Source organism: Dasypus novemcinctus, chromosome 6 (assembly GCF_030445035.2).
Source record: "Dasypus novemcinctus isolate mDasNov1 chromosome 6, mDasNov1.1.hap2, whole genome shotgun sequence".
NCBI lineage: Eukaryota > Metazoa > Chordata > Mammalia > Cingulata > Dasypodidae > Dasypus > Dasypus novemcinctus.
The window spans coordinates 35,273,617-35,298,905 of record NC_080678.1 but is presented as its reverse complement, the minus strand read 5'-3'; the positions used below and the strand labels follow the sequence as shown (position 1 = coordinate 35,298,905).

The 25,289-nt window shown below is 39.0% G+C and overlaps 2 protein-coding genes, 1 long non-coding RNA gene and 1 other non-coding gene across 9 annotated transcripts in view; 3 read left to right on the top strand and 1 right to left on the bottom strand.

The window, feature by feature from the left end:
- The window catches only part of CWF19L1 (CWF19 like cell cycle control factor 1), a 28,265-nt gene extending 19,081 nt beyond the window's left edge, over nucleotides 1–9,184 (top strand). Inside the window, exons 11-14 of the mRNA XM_004459184.4 lie at nucleotides 4,642–4,851; nucleotides 5,638–5,757; nucleotides 6,155–6,252; nucleotides 8,735–9,184. Of these exons, the coding sequence (XP_004459241.1) occupies nucleotides 4,642–4,851; nucleotides 5,638–5,757; nucleotides 6,155–6,252; nucleotides 8,735–8,879 (573 nt within the window). The 3' untranslated portion in view covers nucleotides 8,880–9,184. The remainder of the gene's footprint in view (nucleotides 1–4,641; nucleotides 4,852–5,637; nucleotides 5,758–6,154; nucleotides 6,253–8,734) is intronic.
- On the bottom strand, nucleotides 98–9,956 carry LOC131278692 (uncharacterized). Its single transcript, XR_009186097.2, has 3 exons — nucleotides 8,694–9,956; nucleotides 3,133–3,217; nucleotides 98–2,692 (listed from the first exon to the last, which is right to left on the bottom strand). It is a non-coding gene; the product is annotated as an uncharacterized lncRNA (long non-coding RNA).
- LOC111764325 (small nucleolar RNA SNORA12) lies at nucleotides 5,305–5,452 on the top strand. Its single transcript, XR_002796961.1, has one exon. It is a non-coding gene; the product is annotated as a small nucleolar RNA SNORA12 (small nucleolar RNA).
- CHUK (component of inhibitor of nuclear factor kappa B kinase complex) overlaps nucleotides 9,945–25,289 on the top strand; it is a 45,300-nt gene continuing 29,955 nt past the window's right edge. For 3 of the 6 annotated variants that reach the window (XR_011649002.1, XR_011649003.1, XM_004459189.5), the window contains exons 1-11: nucleotides 9,945–10,157; nucleotides 14,622–14,716; nucleotides 16,808–16,922; nucleotides 17,571–17,640; nucleotides 18,955–19,043; nucleotides 20,154–20,243; nucleotides 20,379–20,503; nucleotides 20,684–20,791; nucleotides 21,427–21,562; nucleotides 23,191–23,385; nucleotides 24,302–24,404. Coding sequence is in view for 4 of the 6 variants with exons in the window: in XM_004459189.5 (XP_004459246.1) it covers nucleotides 10,053–10,157; nucleotides 14,622–14,716; nucleotides 16,808–16,922; nucleotides 17,571–17,640; nucleotides 18,955–19,043; nucleotides 20,154–20,243; nucleotides 20,379–20,503; nucleotides 20,684–20,791; nucleotides 21,427–21,562; nucleotides 23,191–23,385; nucleotides 24,302–24,404 (1,231 nt within the window). In the remaining 2 variants the exon portion in view is untranslated. The remainder of the gene's footprint in view (nucleotides 10,158–14,621; nucleotides 14,717–16,807; nucleotides 16,923–17,570; nucleotides 17,641–18,954; nucleotides 19,044–20,153; nucleotides 20,244–20,378; nucleotides 20,504–20,683; nucleotides 20,792–21,426; nucleotides 21,563–23,190; nucleotides 23,386–24,301; nucleotides 24,405–25,289) is intronic. The other 3 variants (XM_004459191.4, XM_004459188.5, XM_004459187.5) reach the window with 1 other exon arrangement.

Sequence of the window (25,289 nt, the reverse complement as noted above, 5' to 3'; positions counted from 1 at the left end):
TTAATTTTTAATTCAAAATTTATTTTTAAAATAGTAATTTTAGAGAACAAAGCTAAGCAGTTTTCTTTAATGTAGGAGGACTTCTAAAACTTTTAAATTATTTATTTATTTTTATTTTTTTATTTGAGAAGTTGTGAGTTTACAAAAAATCATGCATACCATACAGAATTCCCATACATTTCCTCACCACCAACACCTTACATTGTTATGACACATTTGTTGCAACTGATGAAAGAACACTGTCATATTACTGCTATCTATAGTCCATAACTTGTATATATATATTTTTAACAAATCAATTGTATTAATACATATTAATAAAGCATAAATTCCTCCAAAGTGTATAATTAATGGTAGTTGATAAAATCACATAGTTGTGCATTTATCACTTCAATCATTAGAACATTTTCATTACTCCAATAATAAATTAAAAAAAGACAAAAACATAGCTAATATTTTGGTACATTTTCCCCACATTGTCTGGCTTCTTTTCCTTAGGATAATATGTTGTGTTTCATCCATGTTGTGGCATGTATCAGAACTTCATTCCCTTTTACGGCTGAATCACATTCCACTGTATGGATATACTGCGTTTTGTTTATCCATTGGACATTTGGGTTGTTTTCATCTTGGCCATTAGGAATAATGGTGCTGTGAACATTTGCATGCAAGTTTTTTGTTTTTTTTTAAAGATTTATTTGTTTCTCCCTATTCCCTCCATTGTCTGCTCTCTGTGTCCATTCGCTGTGTGTTCTTTTGTGTCTGCTGGTATTCGCATTGGGTGACTCCTGGAACCAATCCTGGGACCTTCTGGAGTGGGAGAGAGGCGATCATTCTCTTGTGCCTCTTCAGCTCCCTGATCTCCTGCGTCTCTTGTTGTATCTCCTCTGTGTCTCTTTTTGTTGCATCATCTTGCTGTGCCAGCTCTCTGCATAGGCCAGCTCTCCTGAGCGGGGCAACACTCCGCGTGGGCTAGCACTCCGCGCGGGCTAGTTTATTCTTACCAGGAGGCCCTGGTTATTGAACCCTGGACTTCCTATATGGTAGACAGGAGTGCTTGAGCTACTTCCACTTCCCTGCAAGTTTTTGTGTGGACATATATTTGCATTTTTCTTGGGTAGATACCTAGGAGTGGAATTGCTGAGTTGTACAGTACATTTATGGTCAACTTTTGTTTAGATTTTTAAAAAGATTTATTTATCCCCACCCCCTCATTGTTTGCACTTGCTGTGTCGGTTAGTCGTCTTTGTTTTCTTCAGGAAAAAGAAACTAGGACTTCTGATGTAGGAGGGAGGCACCTAATCACTTAAGCCACCTCTGTTCCCTGCTTTGTTGTGTCTTCCATTATGTTCTTCCTCCTGTGTCTCTTGTTGCATGAACTTGCTATACCTGCCCATTGTGTCAGCCTGCTGTCTTTCCTGTCTTTTCTAGGAGGCACTGGGAACTTCTGACCCTGCTTTGTTGTATCTCATCATGTTTTCCTTCTTGTATCTCTTGTTGTGCCATCTTGTTGTGTTTTTCTTCGTGTCAGCTTGCTGCGCCTCCCCATCATGCCAGCTCACTCTTCTTTAGGAGGCACCGGAAACTGAACCACAGACCTCCTGTGTGGTAGGCGGGAATTCAATCGCTTGAGCCACATCCACTTCCCTATGGTTAACTTTTTAAGAAATTGCCAAAGTTTTCCAAAGCTGCTGAACCATTTTGTATTTCTACCAGCAACGAACAGGAGTTCCTGTTTTTCTCCATCCTCACCAAACTTGATTATTGTCAGTCTTTATGAGTATAGCCATTTCTCTGTGGTTTCTTTACAAGATCTCTCCCTTTCTTCCTCCCGCTTTTTCAAATAAATAGGGTCTCCTAGAGTGATGCTTGTATATACTTTTTTAATAAAAGATTTATTTATTTATTTCTGCCCCCCAGCTGGTTGTTTACATTTGCTGTCTGCTCTCTGTGTCTGTTGTGTGCTCTCTGTGTCTGCTTGTCTTCTTTTAGGAGGCACCAGGAACCAAACCTGGTGGGAGGTGGACACTTGACTGCTTGAGCCATATCCACTCCTACATTTATTTGTTGTGTCCTGATTTGGGAGATGGGGGAAAGAACGGAGCTTGCTGAGAAATGGTAGAAAAATATGAAAATACACACCAAGATTTGGTGCGGGCTCCTCTAGGCAGAGAGAGTGAGCTCTGCCTCATGTGATTACCTTTTTAACTGTTAATTATCTCTCCTCCTTCTTAACGAAAAGGGGATGAGCCCCAGCTGTTATTGGTTACCCCATCAATGGTGCGACCAATGGGAGGACTGTTTGGAATACCCAGGGCCAAGGGGAGGTCCTGGAAAGAGAAACTGGGACCTCAAGGTTACATTCAAGGTCCCAGCAAGGTCTTGCAGCCATGTTGTCAGCTGGCCATGTGCTCTGACAGCCATGTTGTGGCTCATCTCCTCCATTACCCTGTACTAACTTGCCTCAACTCCCCCCTCTGAGAGTTCATGCCCTTATTCTTGAGGGGGGTTACTGAGGAGTGGTGATCATTCTTCTGTGGTTACTTCCTGCTGGTTAGGGCAGTAGTCCCTGCCTGACAAGCATAAACCTCTCTGGCTATTCTATTGAGGTTGAGGGAAGATGGGTCCAATACTGGTTGGAACTGGTTTAAATTCCCATCTGATTAATATCTTGTTCGAGAAGGCGTTGATTCTAGGAGAAATAAACTTAGTTAGAATTTTGAAGATATATGCCCCCACTAAAAGAATAAAGATGATGGTATATGGGTCCCAAAAGGGGGATCATTTATGACATACTGGACCATGAGAGTGAAAAAGGAGTGGTATACTCTTATCTCTAATCTCTAATAGAGCGCTAATGGGGTCAGGGCCCATGCCAATTAGGCCATGGAGCCTGTGGATACATGCTTCAGTGGGAAAAAGAGCAAACTAGAAAGCTCTTGCTTTTACAGGAATGCTCCTTCTGGATTATCTTTCTTAGATCATTTTTGCCCATCTTTGGATTAGTTTTTGCCATTCTTTTTTCCCACATGACTTGTAGAAGAAGTCAGGCTTTGGGCTGCTTTCCATTTAGGAAACCCCAGCAGATTCAAGGTCCCCTGTAAGAAAAGATAGTTGGAGTGAGTGACTTACCTCAGTGCTGCTGTACCTCAGAGAGCAATGACCTTTCCTTTCCATTCACCTTTCTATTCCAGGGTATTTAGCTCAGGATCTGGGCCTAGGGGAAGAGCAAAGAAACTACTCTCTATTCTTCTCATCATGCCTTGAAGCTAGAGGGGCAGAACGCATCTCAGGTCTTAATTGTGGCCCAGCCCAGCACCCCAAGTAGGGAACTTGAGGATTTTAATCCAGATCCTACCTGTTAACCAATTCTACATTTACGCACACTCTCTTTTGTCTGGTAGAAGCCTCTTGGGACTCTGTGGTGACCTTTGGGTATCTGGCAAAGAATGTAGGATCCCCCTCTGCAACCATTCCTCTTGATCCCCTTTTATAATTTTTTTCTTGGCTCTCTCTGTCTTTGCCATACCTTTCTCAAGGGTTGTACATAGAACTGTGCTCATGGTTCATGACCACAAAATTTGTAAAAATCAGGAAAGACTGCTAAGAGTGCAAAATAACTTTTGAAAAACTCATGTATTTTACTTATGGGGAAAACATTCATTTAGGTCCTATTTATACATTGTTAGAGATAATATAAGCATAGAAAGAATTATATGGTGAAAGTTTGAAAGGAAGGGATGAGATTGGGTCAAGTGTGAAATTATTCATAAGAACTGCAAGTACTGTAGTGTGGGCTATTTAGACTAGAAACCTTCACATCACAATATAAAATTGTAATGTAAAAGCTATATTCATGGTGATGACACTCTGACATAAAGAAAAGGCTAACATACACACACATGCACGAAATGTTTTTTGTAAACATAAAAACATGTTTTAGTGCTTATAGGGCTTAGAGGAAATTTTGTTATCTGGAAAATTAACTTTGTAAGTGGACTCAGTGTCTGGTGCCAAATACATCAAGAATGGTAATGTTTTTAGTTTGATTCCAGTACATATCCTGTCATTTTTTTGGACTTTCTCATTGTAGATGTAATTCAAGAAATAAGTATCTCCTTCCTTAGGTCCTACTGGATGGCGTTGAACCTACCACACTAAAATTATGTTTTTGGATTATGTTTTTCTAAAGCTCTAGTGCCTTACTTGTCTGATTGAGGTTCCTTGTCCCTTTTTCTGTTCAGTCACAGTGCCTTCCCTTCTGAGATTGTCTGACTGGTAGGGCAGTCCTGCATGTTTTGGTTGTGACAAATGTTTTTAGTTGCTATTAAAGGTTGACATCCATTGTTGGGAACTGTAGTTTTTGACCTCCTGGAAGTATCTTGAGTTTGAGGTTTCTCCTTTATCTTTCTGCCCCATTAGGTTATATGTTTGCTTTCCTTTTATAGAGATCAGTGAGCAGCTCAAGGCTGTAGGGACATTGGATGTTAACCATGTCATCTCAGCCTAAAGTCCAAGAATTTCTATTGATGAGATTTCTGAGCACTTTTTTACAACCTCAGGCTCATTCTTTGCATAGGCTTTTCTTCCTGAAAATTATGTATGCTCTATCCATGTCTCAGTTCTGTGCTTTCTCTTCAGTGCTACCTAGCCCTCGCCAAAGGAGGCTTATCCAATGACCATGTCCTCATTCTGCCCATTGGACACTACCAATCAGTGTTGGAACTTTCAGCAGAAGTGGTGGAAGAGGTAGAGAAGTATAAAGCTACACTGAAGCGATTCTTTAGGAGTCGAGGCAAACAGTGTGTTTTATTTGAGAGAAATTATAAAAGCCACCATCTCCAGCTGCAGGTAGGTGGTCTCTGGCCAGGATCTGGGTAGGGCCCCAGGGGGACCCTTAATATTTATTGGTGAATAAATAATTTTTACATATTAAAATATTATATATTTAAATATGTTGGTTTTAATATTCAAATAGTTTGTTTTTATATAATATTTAAATTATTGAACATGAATGTTCACCTTAATATTTAAATAACCATTTAAAAGGTTAAAGAGTGTCTGGTGATAACTTCAAAGATTTCACATGGAAGTACATGGTCATTACAAGTGAACAACAGCACAGACAGTGTCTTATTTAGCAAAGGAATGGGGAGTTGAGAAAAGCTCCAAGGGAGATTTGGGCATTGATCAGTGGAATTTGGAAAGTAGTATATGGAGGCTTAGAGGGAGGAAATAGTCTCAGTGCCAGCATGGGGCTAGCAGTTCAGACATTCAGAGACTGTTTATGAATAATTTACCTGTAGTTGTGGTGGTTTTCTTTCTGGTGCATTTGTTAAGTTTTCAAATGGGCCTGATTCTGCCACATATAAAATAGAGGAGTTGGCAAAGGCTTGATGAAAAAGATGTTTCTTGCTAGCCTTTCCCACACCAGAGTTTGGCTCCCACATGTGGCGGGCTATTTCATAAGTTTAAGTCCTTACAGACAGGCTGGCATAGGCCTCTCTGACTTGAGGAGAATCTGTGCTGAGGGGTATTTCTCTGCCCCTGTGATGGCTTTGCTGCTTTTCAGAAATTGTGCAAGCACATCCTCTATGGGACCTATCCAAAGATTCCCTCACTACCCTCACCCCCCAGGTTATTCCTGTGCCACTCAGCTGCTGCACCACCTATGACATAAAAGATGCCTTCATTACCCAGGCGCAGGAGCAACAAATAGAGCTGTTGGAAATCCCAGAGCACTCTGACATCAAGCAGGTGAAACAGAAGGGAAGGTTTTTGACATGTTGAACCTAAGGTATTTTCACAGCATTCTAAAATGTTAAGTAGGTAGTGACAATTTGGGACGAGAGTATTGAGTATTGATTAGACTGGAGACCAAGATGACAATTTAGCAAAGTCTTAGTTCTTTCCTGGGAAGAGAAAGTAATAAAAATTTTCCTAACGTGGGAACTTAGGAGGATGTATGTCACTGGGAAGATCTTGGTAATAACTGCCCATTTGGCTTTTTAAAAATCTGTTTCCACTAAGTGGCTTGGAAACTGTAGTTAATCATGTCTTTTTTTTTTTCTTTTTCTTTTTTTGGTGGGGGGTGCTTTTAGACTGAATTCTTTGCCAAATTAAAGCTTACAACTCAAACAACTGTTTACTTTAGATTGCACAGCCAGGAGCAGCATATTTTTATGTTGAACTTGACACAGGAGAGAAGCTTTTCCACAGAATTAAAAGGAATTTTCCTTTACAGTTTGGAAGGTATGTATGCTTTTCTTCTTTTACATGTAATTTTACTAGACCTAATATGAACAAAGTATAAGATGCATGAACAATACATAAATGCTAAATAAGAAATAGTCCTTATCCCATGCAACATATAATCTTAAGGCAATTCAGATGTTTACATATATGAGAGTAATGTAATGCAAAATGTGAAAATGTTTTGGAAAACAATGTACTTTAGAAATTCAGAAAAGGGAGAGCTCATTTTTATGTGGTGAAAGGCTTCATGAAGGGATTAAAGTTGAACCTGAGAGATAGATTTAGAGGGCAAATATTGGGGTGAGGATACTCCAGCCAGCCAGAGTAAAGTGTCCCATTAATTGAGCATACACTCTGGTTCAGGCACTGTGCCAAGAACTTTACATGCATTTTCTCATGTAATCTTTACAGCTAGGTAAGATACCATTTACCAACGTGGAGAATGAAGCTCTAGAGCAGGGATTCCTAACCAGGGGTCTGTAAGCTTGAATTGAAATTCAAAAACACATCATTCTTGTGGGGATGTGTTGGTGCGGGTGTGATATATTTATTAAATAACACACAGTATAATGTGGACTTAGTAAGGGGTCTGTGGTTTTTATCTGACTGGCAGAGGGGTCCATGGAACAAAAAAGGTTTAGAACTCCTGCTCTAGAGGAACACCCAATAGAACTTTCCATAATGTTGGAAATGTTCTCTAAATCTATACTGTCCAATACTATTTCAGTGTTGTTGACCATTGAAATGTGATTAATGTGACAAGGACCTGTATTTTAAATGTTACTTAATTTTACTAATTAAAATAAAAATTTAATAGCCACATCTGGCAAGTGGCTACTGTATTAGACATAGCATGGCTCTAGAGGGGTTAGATAACTTGGCCATGTTCACATAGTGGTAGGTTCAAACTCAGGCTTGTTGGACCCCAAACCGTGAGGTCCTAACATTTTATTCTGTATTGTCCTAAAGGTCTCAGTGAGGCTTCATTTCTGCTTCTAATATCTGATATTACATAACTGAAAAATCCTACAGAGGTTGGTACAAGTTAAGCAAAGATTGAAGTCAGGTAGGAATTGGTAAGAGACAGAGAATAGAAGGGAGTAGAAAATGTCCAGAACAGATAATCTAATGCTGGTGTCTAATTTCTAACTTTTTTCCCCCTGTAGTTAGAACTGGACTTTATGTGAGTCTTAAACCATTTTTTGACTAATTTGCAAAGCCTACAGGAGATTGCAACTATTAGATAAGTCCACTAGATATAGTTATTTACATTTTCTAAAAGATAATAAAATGAGAACAAGTTGGTTATGAGATTCAAGCATCAAACATTATCTTTTCATTATTGCCTCAGCAGCAGATGCAAATGTGGACATTGACTACATGACTACATTGCACATGATTGCAGATACACATCAGCATAGAAAGCCCACAAAAGGGTGATTTTCCAAATGGTCTTGTGCTTATTTTAGTCAGTTATATTTTCAACAATTAGTATTTTTCAAAGTACTGATTTATAGTTACATAGCATTTTATAGTTAACAAAATAACTTGAGAAGACATAATTTTTCCAGATGTACAGTATAGTTGGTACTATCTCCATTTTACAGATGAAGCTCAGAGGCCTGGCCAGGGAGCTAAAACTTGCTCACGTTCTCTGACTTTTAGAGGATTTGTGTGATTTGGATTCAACTATTCTATTTCTTGTAGCAAAGTAGAATGTGGACCATAAAATGCACAAATACAATTATGTCTAATATATCAAAATGAGTATAAAGAAATGTGAATAAAAAGAATTGGCAATTAGAAGGCAGCTTGTAGTCGTATTGTGTGTCTATATGTAGTTACTTTTAATCCTGAGGGCCAAGATAAGTTTTGTTGACAGTGAGCTTGTGCTATTTTGCCTATGAAGGCCTGTGTCCTATGGAAGGAGAGGAAAAGGAATTTCAAGACAGAGAGGGTATGACTCTAGGTGCCTGACTTCACCAGGCCCTCAGCAAATTCATGGTCTAGTTGGGATGACAAAATTTAAGTCAAAATGTAATCATAACTATTATGGTGCTTTGACTGTTATTTCTGTACTTCATGAAACCGTGTAAGGTAGGTATTTTCATTTCATAGGTGAGGAAATCAAAACTCAGAGATAAAGTAATTTGGCTAACTAAGAGACTGCAAGTAGCAGAGCTAGGAATGGAATTGAGTCTCGAATCTTTCTGACCCCGGTGCCAGCCCTCTTTCTACTATACCATGTTGTTTCTCAAAATATCAATGATGTAGTTCCAAGTAGCTGAAGAGAGGGAGAAGTTTAATGGGCTTTGAAGGGTTAGGAAAAAGGTAGGACCTGAATTAGTCATTTAAAACTGGTATGATTTTGATAGGATGGCAAAGATGGCACTAAGAACAGGAGACTGGTAAGAACAAAGGCAGAGGAATTTCCATACCTTCTTCTGGCCATCCATTTTTACTTCTTTGTATTCTTCAGGGAGGTCTTGGCCAGTGAAGCTATCCTTAATATTCCTGACAAGTCTGACTGGAGGCAGTGTCAGATCAGCAAGGAAGAGGAAGAGACACTAGCTCGCCGCTTCCGGAAAGATTTTGAGCCCTTTGACTTTACTCTGGATGACTAACCAAAGGAAGAGACACCTCCTGAAATTCACAGTAGCAGAAGCCTGTTTTAAAGAAACTGCCTATTTTAAAGAAACTGCAGATCCCATGGGAACTTTCTCCCAGCCTCTTTTTCAAGCATTCCCATGGAAACTACCTGCAGCAAAAGGCCTAGGATTGAATATATTTTTGAAAAAGTCACATTCATGAAAATCCATTATTAAAAGCATGTTGTTTTTCTAGTTCCAAATATATCTTGTGTTTAACAACATTTTCAAAAACATTTAAACCATCAAATAAAATCCAAAAGCTTTTCCATGGTTGACAAGTGTTTTGTGTTTGTTACCTATGACCGTTGGAATGAGGTGGTGTGTGTAATAGGAGGCTTTAGGTCCAGCTATTATTCCAGATTCACACAGGTTGGCTTCTCCTTGAGCAACCTAGAGTGGAGAAGAGATCCAAGACCTTTACCACTTTTTTCTCTTAAAGCATTCATCTTGTGGATGTATAAGAGCTCATTCACTCCTTAAGTAAGTATCTTGTCCTGTGAGCCTGGCATTTTTTAGGCCCTGGGAGTATACCCATGTCCCAGCATGGTCCTGTAATCGACCATGAAGATTGTGGAGCCCAGGGTAGACTAGCCGGAGAGAAAAAATACTTGAGCTATGCCGCGTCCAGGAAAATGGTGACGTTTAAGGAATGATTTATGAAGGCAGGAAAATCAGTGCCTGTTCGCGCAGGATTCTTTAGGATTCCTCAATATTTGTATCACAGGTGGCCTTTGCCAATGCCGGTTAAGCGGGGTGGGGCTGGAGGATGAATGGCAATGGTCTTAAGAAAGGTGACGTTCGGACAGGGCTGGAGGTAATCTGAAGTTTGGAAAAGAATATGGAAGGAGAATGTAGAGTCTAGAGAGAGTTTATATTTTCAGGACTGGAAAAAACCAAGCGGGTCCTCTACGTCAGAAAAATGATTACGGCATTTGCAGAGAGTAGACTGAAAGCTCTTCCCTAGCTTCCCCAGCTTTTCGCCTGTGCGGCTCTACTCCGGACTTGGAGAACTTGGGTGGGGCTTCTCCTGGGACGGTCACCGGAAGTGACGCATCATCTCGCGAGAAGAAAGACGCGTGAGCCACCGCCGCCCGGAACCGGCCTTGGATCAACGGCGGCGTCTGAGGCGGCTCTCCCTCCCGCTCCATGGAGCGGCCCCCCGGGCTGCGGCCGGGTGCGGGCGGGCCCTGGGAGATGCGGGAGCGGCTGGGTACCGGCGGCTTCGGAAACGTCTGCCTGTACCAGCATCGGGTAAGGCTGGACGCGTGAGGGAGCGGTGGTGGGTGTTTGTCAGTGTCCGTGGAACATAGTTGACTTTCAGTATGTGTGAGATTGTCTGTGGGCTCTTGGACAGTGTTTGGGGGCCAGTGGGCCATAGGTGTGTGTGCGTGTATGAGATACTATGCTTGGGAGTCCGAGTTTGTAGCAACGAGTGAGAGTGGTCCTGTGTCGGAGTTTGTGAGAGAGAGCTATTAGGTAGAATTTTGGGTCTGAGTGTCAAGATGTGACATTAGGTTTACGTGTGACTTTGTAAACGTAGAGTGTCCGAGTTTTGTGTGTGTGAGCACGAATGGATGAGAAAACGGGGGTAAATTATGGGGCTGCCTGCTGGAATATGTTTTTACGTGTGTGTTCCTGGAGGCCTGTGATAACCAATAGGGGCTGGAGTAGGCAAGGAATGATTCATGGTGGGTCCAAGAAGTTAAGCCTTCGGAAGCATGGATAGTCTTTGGAGTTGGGAATACATTCCAGGTAGGGAACAGTATGAGGACAAGCTGGTGAAAATGATTATGGCCTCCAAGGAAAGGAAATAAGATTGGGGAGGGAGGAGGGACTTTAGTTGGTGGAGGGCAGCTAATATCAGACTCAGGAATTTTACTTTGATTTCATTGAAGATGTTTAACCATTGTAGCAGCAATTAATAATCATGTTCCAGTCTTTTGAGAGACCAATAAAAGCTTTGAACCCTTTCCCCCAGAAAAGTACAAAGGCATATCTGCACACCCTTATGCATCTTATGCATTGCCATTTGAGGGAGCTCACTGAAGCACATTCACAGATCTCTTAGGTACATAGACTATGGATTAGTAATCTCTGCAGAATAGCCTTTGTTTTGACATCATGGGTTTGTTTGGAAGTTAAGTAAGATAATAATGTATGTAAAGCTATAAACAGTGCCTGGCCCATGGTAAGCCCTCAAATACTAGCTGTTGCTGCTGTGTTGTTTCTGTTATCATCATCATTGTTAATTGGCCTTAAAAATGGAAATAAAAGGTAAAAGTGGTGTTCTAGGAATATTATTTTGTAAATGATGAATTTGAATGGAAAAACATGGTGCACAGTGAACAGTTAAGATATCACTAAAATTTCTGTACTTGGCCTGTGACTGGAGAAGAGAATTCCAAAGGAAAAAATCATGATTTGCTGTCTCAAGGAACACGGGTGTGGGTAAAGGCCCTAATGTGGAGTAGGTAGAATGGAAGATGGGAGTCTTCCTGGGGGGAATAGTCATATGTTTATGGGGCAGTTAAAATGACACATGTCACAATAGAACCTAGGAAATTTTGTGAAGTAGGTTTCTAGATAGAGCATAGGAGGAAATCTTGGAGAGACGGAGAATGGAAGGTGAAGTCCTCAGGGATTAAGTACTTGAAGCCAAAGAAGTAGTAAATTTAGTAATTCTCACAGGGTGGGTATAGGATGAGGTGGGGGACTTAAAATACTCAAAGTGAAAAAAAAAAAAAAGAGAGAGCGCCAAATGCTTCCAGAAGACTGTTGCTTTGGCCTTGTTAACCAAGCTGCACCATCACCCTGATCTTTAGAGAACAAGCAAGCTTGGTTTCTGTTTGGGGCTGGATGAACTCACCACTTTTTATATGGAAGAGACTTGGGTTCCTCTAGAATCTTAGAAATTGCTCAAGAATGTTCCAGTTGTCCATAGTGGCCCTTTCCCAAAACTGAGACATTTGATAACTGAGCACATATTGAGGAGAGAAGGAATACTCTGTCATAAGACTTGGAAACAGCATCATTATTTTTCTTAGACTAGCTTGGGATTTTCATCTACAGTTTTCAAGATCTTCACATGATTTGCTGGAAGCCATAACTCAGTGTTTCATCTACACCTCTCTCAAAGCACAAAAGGAAGAAAAAGAATGTGAGATGCATAATTTAGGTGAGAACTGTACTGGTTTCTGATGGTGCAACATTCCTTGCTCTCAAGAAGATTTCAAGTCTGGCAGGAGAGATAGACACAGAAACAATTAAAGTACAGTGTGATAATTTATAATGAAGGTATTTGCAAAGGATATGAAAGCATGGTTAAGAGAAGTTGACTTGGCCCAGTGGTTAGGGTGTCCGTCTACCATATGGGAGGTCCTCGGTTAAAACCCCAGGCTTCCTTGACCGGTGTGGAGCTGGCCCACATGCGGTGCTGATGTGCGCAGGGAGTGCTGTGCCACGCAGGGGTATCACTGCGTAGGGGAGCCCCAAGCACAAGGAGTGCGCCCTGTAAGGAGAGCTGCCCAGCGCGAAAGTCAGTTCAGCCTGCCCAGGAATGGTGCTGCACACACGGAGAGCTGACACAACAAGATGACGCAACAAAAAAGAAACACAGATTCCCGTGCCACTGACAACAACAGAAGCAGACAAAGAATACTCAGCAAATAGACACAGAGAGCAGACAACTGGGTGGGGGGGGAGGAGAGAAATAAATAAATAAATCTTAAAAAAAAAGCATGGTTAAAGTAGCTGAAGCATTCTCTCTAGGGATTAGTGTAGTGCTTCTCCAAGTGTGTTTGGGAAAACTAATCCCATGAAATACTTTGAAAAAGGGGTACTATGATTTAATATATTGGGTAAATGCTGCATAAACTATTCTTTCATTTGGAGATTCATAGCCCACATTAACATATTAAAAGCTCTAAGGAATCCTATAGTAAAGAAACTTAATTTTAATATTTTCCAAGTATATTTTAACAAAGAACAGTTTTTGTTTTTATTTTTTGCTGGACATCTATAAACTTCCTATAGGACACTCTTTGTGAAGAGGTGGAGTGGGGTTCCCAGAGCAGGTGAAATATAAACTATAAAGGATCTTCTGGGGTAGGACCTTTTTGAAGAAGATTGATTGTTTCTTGCCTCATTCATATGAGAATTTAGGGTTTAACATTGTTCTTGGTTGTACAGATTGTTTCTGTGGTGGTAAAAACTTACATGGGGGGAAGCGGACTTGGCCCAGTGGTTAGGGTGTCCGTCTACCATATGGGAGGTCCGCGGTTCAAACCCCGGGCTTCCTTGACCCATGTGGAGCTGGCCCATGTGCAGTGCTGATGCGTGCAAGGAGTGCTGTGCTGCGCAGAGGTGTCCCTGCGTAAAGGAGCCCCACGTGCAAGGAGTGCGCCCCATAAGGAGAGCTGCCCAGTGCAAAAGAAAGTGCAGCCTGCCCAAAAATGGCACAGCACACAGGGAGAGCTGACACAACAACAAGATGATGCAACAAAAAGAAACAGATTCCGGGTGCCAGTGCTGCTAATAAGGATAGAAGCAGTCACAGAAGAACAAACACACAGCAAATGGACACAGAGAGCAGACAACTGGTGGGGGCGGGGGAGGGGGGAGAGGAGAGAAATAAATCTTAAAAAAAAAAAAACTTACAGCCAGGCACCTGGTCATAAAAAAAGAAAGGTTGAAGAGAGTGGAGATTGTGGTTAGGCTAGATTGTAGCCTGTCCTAATTCCTTTTTTTTTTTTTTTTTTTTTTGTCTCTTTGCATAGACTGTCTTATCTATAGCCTCTTTGTTCCGGTTCAGACTATCCTTGACACCAAACTAAGTCCTGTTTCCCTGCCTGTCATGGCGTTTTTTTTGTTGTTTTTTTTCCCCCCCCTTACCCCTCCCAGTCCCTGGGCTCTTCCCTCTTTATTCATATAAAGCCTTTACCATACCTTTGGTTTGTCAGAGAATGTACATTTTGGAAGTCCTTTTGGACTCTTCTCACAATGTTTGAAGCGTATTAATAGTATAGCCTTGTTTGGCCCTGACTGCTGTTGCTGGGCTGCATTTTTAGTGTAGGTAATGGGTATTGAATGTGAACATGTCTGACAATTTCCTGTAATGTACATCAAGATGGGTTTAATTTCAGTCATAGGCAAGAGCTGTTAGATTCATTTTATAGATGTGGAAATGGAAGTACCAGCATTAGGATTTTTTTTCCCGTGTAAAATTGAAATGCAAAAAACCTCTTAATTTTGGAGTTTTTTTTGTATTAGGCTGGGTCATATTAAGACTATTTCTTGATTGTTGAGGTCAGGGAGTTCTTGAATTATATCTTCATTCTAGTCATGCTGGAGTCTAGGTCTCTTCTTAGTTGTCTTGACTAAGATCTTTTCTGAAAAGTGTTTGTTGGAGAAAGGATGTTTGTTTTTTTCTAGCAGTGTGTATGAAACTGATCTGAAGAGACCTGTTTCAGGAATAAGCCTTAGTCAGTTTTTGCTTGTGTACTTTGATGTGTTTGAAGGTCAGTTTTAAAGAATTGGTTTAATTGTCTCATGATCTACTTACCAAAAGTGTTGGCTCAAGAAAGCTATATAGATAAATATGTTTATTATATAAGGCTAAAAAGTTTTGTTTCCCCAGGTTGACATTTCTTTGATAGCAAGCTAATCTGCATAAGAACTTAATTTATATTTTTTTCTGTTGTTTTTCTATTTTGGCAGGAACTTGATCACAAAATTGCAATTAAGTCGTGTCGCCTAGAGCTGAGTACCAAAAACAGAGAACGATGGTGCCATGAAATTCAGATTATGAAGAAGTAAGTACATTTCATAACTTTTATTTCCCCAGTCCTGCAGGAGACCAGGAATGCACAGAATCCACTCTTCTCAGGATCTTCTTGGGAGCATATCTTTCTCTCCCTCGTTAAATGTATGTTCTATTCAAAGAATAATATCACATTATGATAAACAAGATTTTGTTTAAAAGCTCAGCTAAGGATTATCAGATTCAGCTCTCTGAGGATAGAATCTTTTTCCTCTGGATCTTGGGCAATTCCCATCTATTATACTTTATTTATTTTTTTTAAAGATTTATTTTTTTATTTATTTAATTCCCCTCCCTTCCCCCGGTTGTCTGTTTTCTGTGTCTTTTTGCTGCGTCTTGTTTCTTTGTCCGCTTCTGTTGTCGTCAGCGGCACGGGAAGTGTGGGTGGTGCCATTCCTCGGCAGGCTGCTCCCTCCTTCACGCTGGGCGGCTCTCCTTATGGGTGCACTCCTTGCGTGTGGGGCTCCCCTACGCGGGGGACACCCCTGTGTAGCACGGCACTCCTTGCGCGCATCCGCACTGCGCATGGGCCAGCTCCACACGGGTCAAGGAGGCCCGGGGCTTGAACCGCGGACCTCCCATGTGGTAGACGGACGCTCTAACCACTGGGCCAAAGTCCGTTTCCCATATTATACTTTATAGTTAAAAAAAGATCACTACTCCCATTTCTTTTGTACATACTTTTTTTTTTTTTGATAGTACATTTATCTATTGCTTCTTAACAAATTACCCCAAAATTTCGTGGCTTAAAATAACAAATATTTAGTATCTCATACTTTCTATGGATTAGGAATTTGGGAGTGGATTACCTAGTAGTTCTAGCTCCAGGTCTCCTGAGACGTCTCAGGATGTTGACTGGAGCTGCAGTTCATCCAAAGGCTTAACTGTGGCTGAAATAGCTGCTTCCAAGGTTAAGTATGTGGCTGTTGGCCAGAGGCATTAGTTCCTCACCATATGGACTCCTCTATAGGAAACTTTGTCTTCATGACATGGTAGCTAGTTTTGCAAGATATAAGCTGCTGTTTCTTTTATGATCTGTCTCTGGAAGTTACACTCCTTCCTTTCTACCACATTCTGTTCATTAAATATGAGTCACTAAGCACAGTCTACACTCAGTGTTGCGTGGTGGTGGTGGGGGGGCAGGTATTAAGCTCTTGAAGGGAAAGATATCAAATAATTTGTGGACATAATTTAAAACCATCATGTATAGTGTCCTAAATGCTTTACAGATAATTCTAATTGTTGCCGAAACCCTGTATTTACATAATATCCTTATTTGTAAGGGGGAGATTAGAGCTCATTGAGTCACACTGCTGGTATTTGCTGGTATTGGTACAGTCAGGAAATGAGTGCTTTCTGACTCCAGTGTCTGTGAATACTCACTTTAATGGTTCTCAGAGTGGCTGTGTGGCAGAATCACCAGGAAAGCTTTAAACAATGATTCTTAGGCTCAACACTTGGAGATTTTATTTCTGGAATCTGGGCATCTTCTAATTTTGGAATCTACTACATGATGATGATAGGCATGATATTTTGTTTAAGTTTAAAAAGGATTTAGAAAAAAATGCAAAGTATTTATTAAAAATGTATTTATCCATAAATTAAAAATTTATAGGAAATATACCAAAATTTTGATGGTATTAACATTGTAAGTAATTACGGCATGGGCAGTATGATATAGTAGTTAATAACATGAGCATTGGAGCCAGCCTACCAGATTTGAATCCTTGTTTGACTACTTACGGACTATGAGATCTTCAGTTACTTAATTTGTGTCTTAGTTTTCTTTTGTGTGGAAATATTACTACATCTACCTGTAATTGGTTTATTGTGACAAGTAAATGAGTTAATACATGTAAAGGGCTTACAGCAGTGCTTGGCACATAGAAATATACTAGTAGAAATAGTGGTAGTGTTTTTATATTTTCTTTTAAAAATTACTAATAATTTTTAATGATACAAGCAAGAAGTTAGAATATTATATATAATGCCAGGCTTTGTACCCCCAATTAACTACCATTGCAAACCCTGATTCCTTTCATTGGGATTAAACTTTTTATTATAATGTTTTCCCCATCTTAAGGTTGAACCATCCCAATGTTGTAAAGGCCTGTGATGTTCCTGAGGAATTGAATATTTTGATTAATGATGTGCCTCTTCTAGCAATGGAATATTGTTCTGGAGGAGATCTTCGGAAGGTAGTATGGATGTTTTGAGATGATGAGACATAAATTATAAACTCTAGCAGTGTTTGAATAACATTCAATATGATAATCTCTAATAGGGATCAAAAAACTATTGACTGCCACCAGTTTTTGTTGATAAAGTGTTATTGGCATATAGTCATGATCATTTCTTTACATACTGTGAATAGTTGCTTTTCTGCTACTGTAACAGAGTTGAGTAGTCACAACAGAGACTGCAATGGCTTGCAAATCGTAAAGGATTTACTTTCTGGCCCTTTATAGAAAGTTTGCTGACCCCTGATTTAGAATGTCCATTTTGTTTGTATAAACGATGGAACTGTATTGTTGGCATTATATCAAACCATCAGTTTTTAAGGTGCTTATAAAAAAGTTTACTCTATTGCAGATCTTTTCTTTCCCTTTTCATTTTGAACTTCCTCCAAGTTCAAATACTTACTCCCTTTGCCTTTACTTTTCTAAGCTTTGTCATGAAATTTGAATGTTCTTATATGGATTTGTGTTTTTTTTCCTCTTTTGTTTTCTTTAATCATGACTTATTTTCTCATTTGAATATTCTCTTGTGTATAGTGATTAATATTTGTAGCTGTTGATGCATAGTAGCGGTAGTACACATTTTTATGCTTCCTTTTTTCCCTTTAGCTACTCAACAAACCAGAAAATTGCTGTGGACTTAAAGAAAGCCAGATACTTTCTTTACTTAGTGAAATAGGTATGTCTATATGAAATTACCATCATAATTTACATCCTCTTTGGTATATGGAATATTCTATATAATATTTGGGAATTAAGGAAAATTGTGGATATACTACATAGAGCATAGATTTTTAACATCTATATAAGAAATTATCAGAAAAATCTAACTTGTTGATCCTAAATTAAAACCAAGATACTTTGTTATTTGTTGTTTGGTTTTGGCTAGGATCCATTTTTGGCTAATAGGTGTTCTAATTGCTGATAAAAATGTTAGGAAATGACCTTATTAAATTTTACTTTTCCCTACCCACCCCTCCCATTAACATTTGTATGTAGTGGAATTGCATCTCTTCTAGACATAGGTTCTTAAGTCAGCTTGTAGTAAAAAAATCTGTTTAATAAAAGGTAGTCCTGAAAAATTCCTAAAATAACCTATACCCTCAGAGAAGCTGAAAAGCCAAGAATTTGTTTCCTTATATATTTTGGTGGTAGTTCTTTGCCAAGATCTAGTTAAAGAGGGTAATTTAGGTGAGAGGGAGAGGCCACAAAGGTAATATACAGATTTTCTCAATTGCTTGCTACATTTATTTTTATTTTTATTTTTTTTAGGAGGTACTAGGGATTGAATCTGGAACCTTGTACAGCGGTGCTCAAACCACTGAATTATACTTGCACCCTTCTATTTATTTATTTGTTTTTTAAAAAGATTGATTTTATTTATTTCTTTCCCCTCCCCCCGTTATGTGCTCTCTTTGTCCATCTGCTGTGTGATCTATGTCTGTTTACATTATCTGGCGGCACTGGGAAACTACGTCTCTTTTGTTGTGTCATCTTGCTGCGTTAGCTTCCTGTGTGTGCAGCACCACTCCTGGGTGGGCTGCACTTTTTTCACGTGGGGTGGCTCTCCTTACGGGGCGTACTCTGCGCGTGGGGATCCCTACGCGGGGCACCCCTGTGTGGCACAGCACTCCTTGCATGCAGCAGCACTATGTGTATGGGTCAGGAGGCCCTGGGTGTCGAAGCCTGGACCCTCCATATGGGAGACAGACACTCTTATCAGTTGAGCCACATCTGCTTCCCTCCATTTATTTTTAATGTTAATTCTCATAAATTAAATGAACATATATCATAATTCTGCAGTATCTGTTTAATGTTAACTGAATTTCTTGTGTAGAAAATCTTAACTGGCGTAACTTTATATATCATTAGTTGTGTGGTTATGATGGTCCACATAAATTTGAATGTCAGTGGATGTGTACAAAATGTGAAATGACTTTTTTTTAACTCAGTGTTATTTATTACTTCAAAATGTATTTTAAACTTTACTTAGGATCGGGGATTCGATATTTGCACGAAAACAAAATTATACACCGCGATCTAAAACCTGAAAACATTGTTCTTCAGGATGTTGGTGGGAAGGTAGGTGAAACCTGAAGAAATGTTCCTTGCCTGTTGAATACAGTCTTACTGATACGATTAGTCTTAGGTTTGGTGCCTTTTCTGTGTATCCATGGCATGCTATACTTTTTCTATCCCAGCCTTCAGTATACTGAACCGTAGTTGTGTGTTTAGTTGTTTGTCTCCTCTGTTCTATTAGACGTAGCTCCATTAGAGAAGGAACTGCACCAATCTTGTTTACTTCTGTATTCTAGCACAGTATCTAGCAGATATAACAGGCAGTGAATAAATAATTTGTTAATCCTTAACTATGTTCTTAAAAAGCATACACACACATTTACACATGCATGCATCCTGTGCCAACTTTAATTTATTCTCCTCCCCAGAAGTTTTGACTTTTATATTCAATTAAAATTCAAAACCTTGATTTTTGAATTTCTCAGATTACTAAGATTGATTTCTCAGATTACTATGTAAATCATCTTGAGAAGAACCAGAAATTGTGAATTACTCCTGAAATGTTCATTTTCATGAGAACAATTTGAGCACTTCTCTTGCTTTTAGCCTCCAGCTTCTAGCATCCAGGTTCTAGTCCAATAAAGAATTAAAGTCAAGTATAAACCTTGTATTGGATTGTGTGCTGCCTTTTCAGTTAGTGAAGATAGAACCTTGGTGAGGATGCTTTTAGAAGACTTTCATTTATGTTTGACACCAGCTAGCTCTTGCTTTTTTTTTTTTTAATCCAAAGATTTTATGACATTCTTGAAATGAAGTTCAATGGAAATTATTAACATTTGATTCACCCAGATGGTATGGTGCTTCTTCATGTTTGTAAGTCATCCTGACCTTTACCTTCCAGTTGACTGGATTAAGCTTACTCAGAATATACTAAAATAAAAATTAATAACCAATCATATTTAATTTTTGGCATGTACCAGGCACTGTTAAAATCTTTATGTGCGCTATTTCATTAAATCCTAGTAACAATTCTGTGAAGTAGGGGCTGTTCAGGTTAAGTAACTGAATCAAGATCACATGGTTAGAAACATATTTGTGTTATTCCAGAACCCTCCTGCTTTACCTATCCTTTGTACAGCCTTATAAGGTTTATTCTGTCTTCTTATTTTGTAGATAATGCATAAAATAATTGATCTGGGATATGCCAAAGATGTTGATCAAGGAAGTCTGTGTACATCTTTCGTAGGAACATTGCAATATCTGGTGAGACATGTATTGTTTCTTTTAAGTATATAAGATTCTCATTCTAATCTATGCAGGTCATGAATGCAGTAGTTCAAATATAAAGTAACCTTTCCCTTTATAGTATTGGTGTTTAAAGCATTTTCTCTTTTCAAGGCTCCAGAGCTCTTTGAGAATAAACCTTACACAGCCACTGTTGATTATTGGAGCTTTGGGACCATGGTATTTGAATGTATTGCTGGATATAGGCCTTTTTTGCATCATCTGCAGCCATTTACCTGGTAAGAAATGGAAGAGTACTTTGATGTGTTTAAGGAGAACAGACATTTTCTTGGTTGTTTCTTTCTCTCTAATGGTATAACTGCCTTTTTAAACACAAAAGAACAAACTTAATTGGCAAGAAACCTTAGAGTATTTGTGAGAATCACATTATCAACTGAGGGTAGATTTTGTTTTCATAGGCATGAGAAGATTAAGAAGAAGGATCCAAAGTGTATATTTGCTTGTGAAGAGATGACAGGAGAAGTTCGGTTTAGTAGCCATTTACCTCAACCAAATAGCCTTTGTAGGTATGTTTTATTTGGGGAGTTTGCTTCAGCTTCTCCAGGGTTACAAGAAAACAGTAGAGTAGTTGCCTCAAGTATCACTGTCCAGTAGAACTTTCTGTGATGATGGAAATGTTCTATATCTGTGATGGAAATATTCTGTATCTATGCTAGCCGTGTGAAACTTTTGAGCACTTGGAAGGTGACTAGTGTGAAGAACTGAAATTTAAATTTTATTTAATTTTAATTAATTTAAATGTAAATAGCCACTTGTGACTAATAGTTACTATATTTGGTAGCACAGGTCTATTAGAAACAAGACCTGCTAATATTCAACTGATTGACTTAGGTGCTAAGAAAACTCTTGGGATAATGAAATAAGAGAGTTCCTTAGAAAATGGAACTGGTCTCATCTGTTAGAATCGCCAGTAACTAACTTATATGTATGTATTTTTGTTATTTTATGGAAAAACGTTTATCCATCCATGAAATGCCAACGTTATATTGTCATTTCATGAACTATTTGCAAGTTACATATAAAATGGTACAGTCAAGTCATGGGAAAGGAAATGGACAATCTATAAAATTACCTTTATAATACTAAAGAAAAAATGGAACATCTAAGTAAAATTTTCACCCTATTTTTGTATATTCTTTAGTTTAATAGTAGAACCCATGGAACACTGGTTACAGTTGATGCTGAATTGGGATCCTCAGCAGAGAGGGGGGCCCATTGATACTGCTTCAAAGCAGCCTAGATGTTTTGTATTAATGGATCACATTCTGAATTTGAAGGTAGGTTTTAATGGTGTTTACTTTTGTGAGACGTGCATTGGAAATTATATCTTTAGCAAGACTTTCTCAATTCTGTTTCTTATTACTGTTCTTTGTTGATTACTGCTTTGAAGCAACTTTTTAATTTCTCCCTTCCCTTTACTGGCACTGTTATCACCCTACTGATCTTGTAAAAGTGTTAGTGGAATGCTGTGGGTTCAGGGCTTCCAGGTTCTTGGCTATGTTGCCAAAGGAATTAAAGGACATGCCATAGGGTAGGCAATGGAGTAAAGAGTTTACTAAGAACAAGAAAAATAGTATACAACTCCAGGCATGGGTGGAGGTGTGCTACAGGGTGAGATGTGCACATGGGGCCCCAGGTTAAGCCTTTTTAAGACCTGTCCTCTTGCCCTTTCCTAATGTTAGGGAGGGGCTTCAGCTGTTTGTTGTTATGATTGGTTGCCTTATGATCCCCACCTATTTCTGCTTGGAACCAATGAGGAGGCCTTTTGTTTGGCGTTATCCAGGACCAATGGGGAGACCTGTCTGGAGTTATCCAAGGTGTCCCCTTGACCCCTGGAAAGAGTTCCAAATGGGACTTCATGGCTAGGGTCTCCGTGGGGGTTTGTTCTTAGAAACAGCCTTCCTGCAGGGTTTCCAGATGGACTTTCATGGCCATGTTCTTTGCCAGGACCCAGCTGTGACTTGATTTCCCTTTTCTCTATACTAAATAATTAAAATGATGATTTTAATCATTTGCATATACTGTTCATTATAAGGCATGGAGAAACTGAGGCATTCATTTTGTATGGCTTATCCAAGGACTGTGGAAGTAAGAAACTTTAAAATCATATTTATAATCCTATTGTGTTCAAAAGATTGCCTCTAACTCTACTGTTCTTGGTTACCTGGAACCAAGTAACCCCACTTTACTTAGCCTCACACTCCCTGCCTGCAAAAGCCTTCTTCCACTGGCACTTTAGGTGAGAACAATAAGACTTTTTCTTATCTAATGTTTGGCCCTTAGGCAGGTCATTTAACTGCTCTGGGATTTGGTTATCTTATCTGAGAAATGAGTATAATAACAGTGCTTTAGCTGTTTAAAGAGAGGCCTAGTTCTCAGATGATTCTTTTTTGAAGCAACAGGAGGCAGACAGATGTGAGTTGCGATCAGAGGTCTACCAGTTACCAGCAGTGTGATCAGGAGCAAGTTACCTTTATAGAGCCCTGGTTTCTCTCTCTCCAAAATGGAGATTGGAATATTTAAATAGTGGGGAGGTTATGTTAACACACTTAACTCTAGGTACTTCATAAATGGGACGTTTCCCTTCAGGTTTATGATGTATTCTTAGAATAAATATGTTGCTTTCTTAAAATGGGGTTTTTATTTCTTGATTTTGTTCCATCCCTAGTATTTTGAAATTTTACTCGTTGGAAGTAATGTCTATTGTAGTAGAAAATTGAACTCTACTCTTTGATTTTCATGCCATTTTATAATTATAGAAGGAATTCTCACTTTGGAGAATGCTTAAACCCTAGGTAATGTAGAAATAATGTCTTTTGCTCTTGTTCCTCTTTTGGTACCTAGCTCTGAGTCTTTCAAGTAGCAAGTGATTGGTAATCATTTCTCTCTTTTCTTATTTATACAGATAGTACACATCCTAAATATGACTTCTGCAAAGATTATTTCTTTTTTGTTGCCACCTGATGAAAGCCTTCATTCACTACAGTCTCGTATTGAACGTGAAACTGGAATAAATACTGGTTCTCAAGAGCTTCTTTCAGAGACTGGAATCTCTCTGGATCCTCGGAAACCAGCCTCTCAATGTGTTCTGGACGGAGTCGTAAGAGAATTCTTACATATCTAGAATATAAAAAATGAGTTTGCATGGAAGGGTTGTATGTACTGCAGTTTTTGAATGCATATTTGAGATCCCTTGGGGAATGGTGCATATCTTAAAATTCTGTAGTTTTGCCCTATTCATTATGCTTATTATTGTTTTGCAAGATGAAAAAGACAGAAATGAGGCATTTGTTTTGAACTTTGTATGACTTTTATTTTTTGATGCCAGTTCTATTGTCCATCTTCTTGTACTTGAAACCTGGAACCTTGAAATGAGAACAGCAGGTCATGTGTGAGGATGTGGATGATAGAATGATTGTAGTGGTCCTTTTTTTTTCCCATTTTTTAAAAATGACTTTATTGAGACATATTTTATATACTCTATAATCTACCCATTTCAAATGTGTAATTCAAAGATTTTTTTAAAGGTTAATTTACCAGGCTGTGTAGCCATCACTATAAAATAAAATTTCTCATGTCCAGTAACTTATTTCCCATTCTGCTGGCCCCATCTATTTTCTGTTGCTATAGATCTTTCATATAAATGGAATTGTACAATATGTAGTTTCTTGTGTCTGGCTGCTTTTATTTATCATGTTTTTGAGGTTCATCCATATTGTAGAATATCAGAACTTCATTCCCTTTCATTGCTGAATAGCATTCCCATATGAGTATAGCTCATATGGCCATAGGTGTTTTCTGACTTTTGTGTTTTTGTCCCTGTGGAAATCTGCTAATTGTTATTTATCCTCCTCCCACTCTTACACCCCAAAAACCCTAAAGCTGTAGGATGTATGCTAATGCACATTGACCATTTTACATTTCAGAGTTGGAAATCTGGTGCTTGAGTTTTTAGAAAGCCTTGCATTTTCTAGGCTCTTTGAGTAGAATTATAATTGTTTGCTTCTTTTTTTCAGAGAGGCTGTGATAGCTATATGGTTTACTTGTTTGATAAAAGTAAGACTGTATATGAAGGACCATTTGCTTCCAGAAGTTTATCTGATTGTGTAAATTATATTGGTAAGTACAGTGCATTTATTACTGAGTTTAAACCTGAAATAATAAAATTTTGACTCTCACCCTAAAGATTAGTAAAAATGGTCTGTATTTTTCATTATTTCAGTTTGGATGGTCAAAAAGTAGATTTAAATCACTACCAGATGAGAAGACTTTTTTTGCTAAAGAAAGGACTCTTCCAGATAGAAAAATGAGACTCCACTATTAGTTAAAGCACTATCTCAGCATGTTCAAATATTTATTTCAATTTATTCTATAATACTGTTTGATGTTCATATGTTTTAATTTAGCCTGTGAGAATAATTGTTACTTTTTTTTATCTTTATAAGAGAAGTTGTGGGTTTACAGAACAATCATACATAAAATGTAGGATTCTCATATACCACCCCACGAACACCTTGCATTGGTGTCGAACATTTGTTGCAAATGATGATAGCACTTTTTAATAATTGTACTTTTAATTAAAGTTCATGGTTTAACTTAGGGTTCACTGTTGTATAGTATGGTTCCATGGATTTTTAAAAAATTTTTCTGTTATTATATATACAATCTAACATTTCCCTTTTTTTAAAAAAAATTTATTTATTATTTATTTAATTCCCCCCTCCCCTGGTTGTCTGTTCTCTGTGTCTATTTGCTGCGTCTTGTTTCTTTGTCTGCTTCTGTTGTCGTCAGCGGCATGGGAAGTGTGGGCGGTGCCATTCCTGGGCAGGCTGTACTTTCTTTCATGCTGGGCGGCTCTCCTTATGGGTGCACTCCTTGCGCGTGGGGCTCCCCTACGCAGGGGACAGCCCTGCGGGGCACGGCACTCCATGCGCGCATTAGCACTGCGCATGGGCCAGCTCCACACGGGCCAGCTCCACACAGGTCAAGGACCGCGGACTTCCC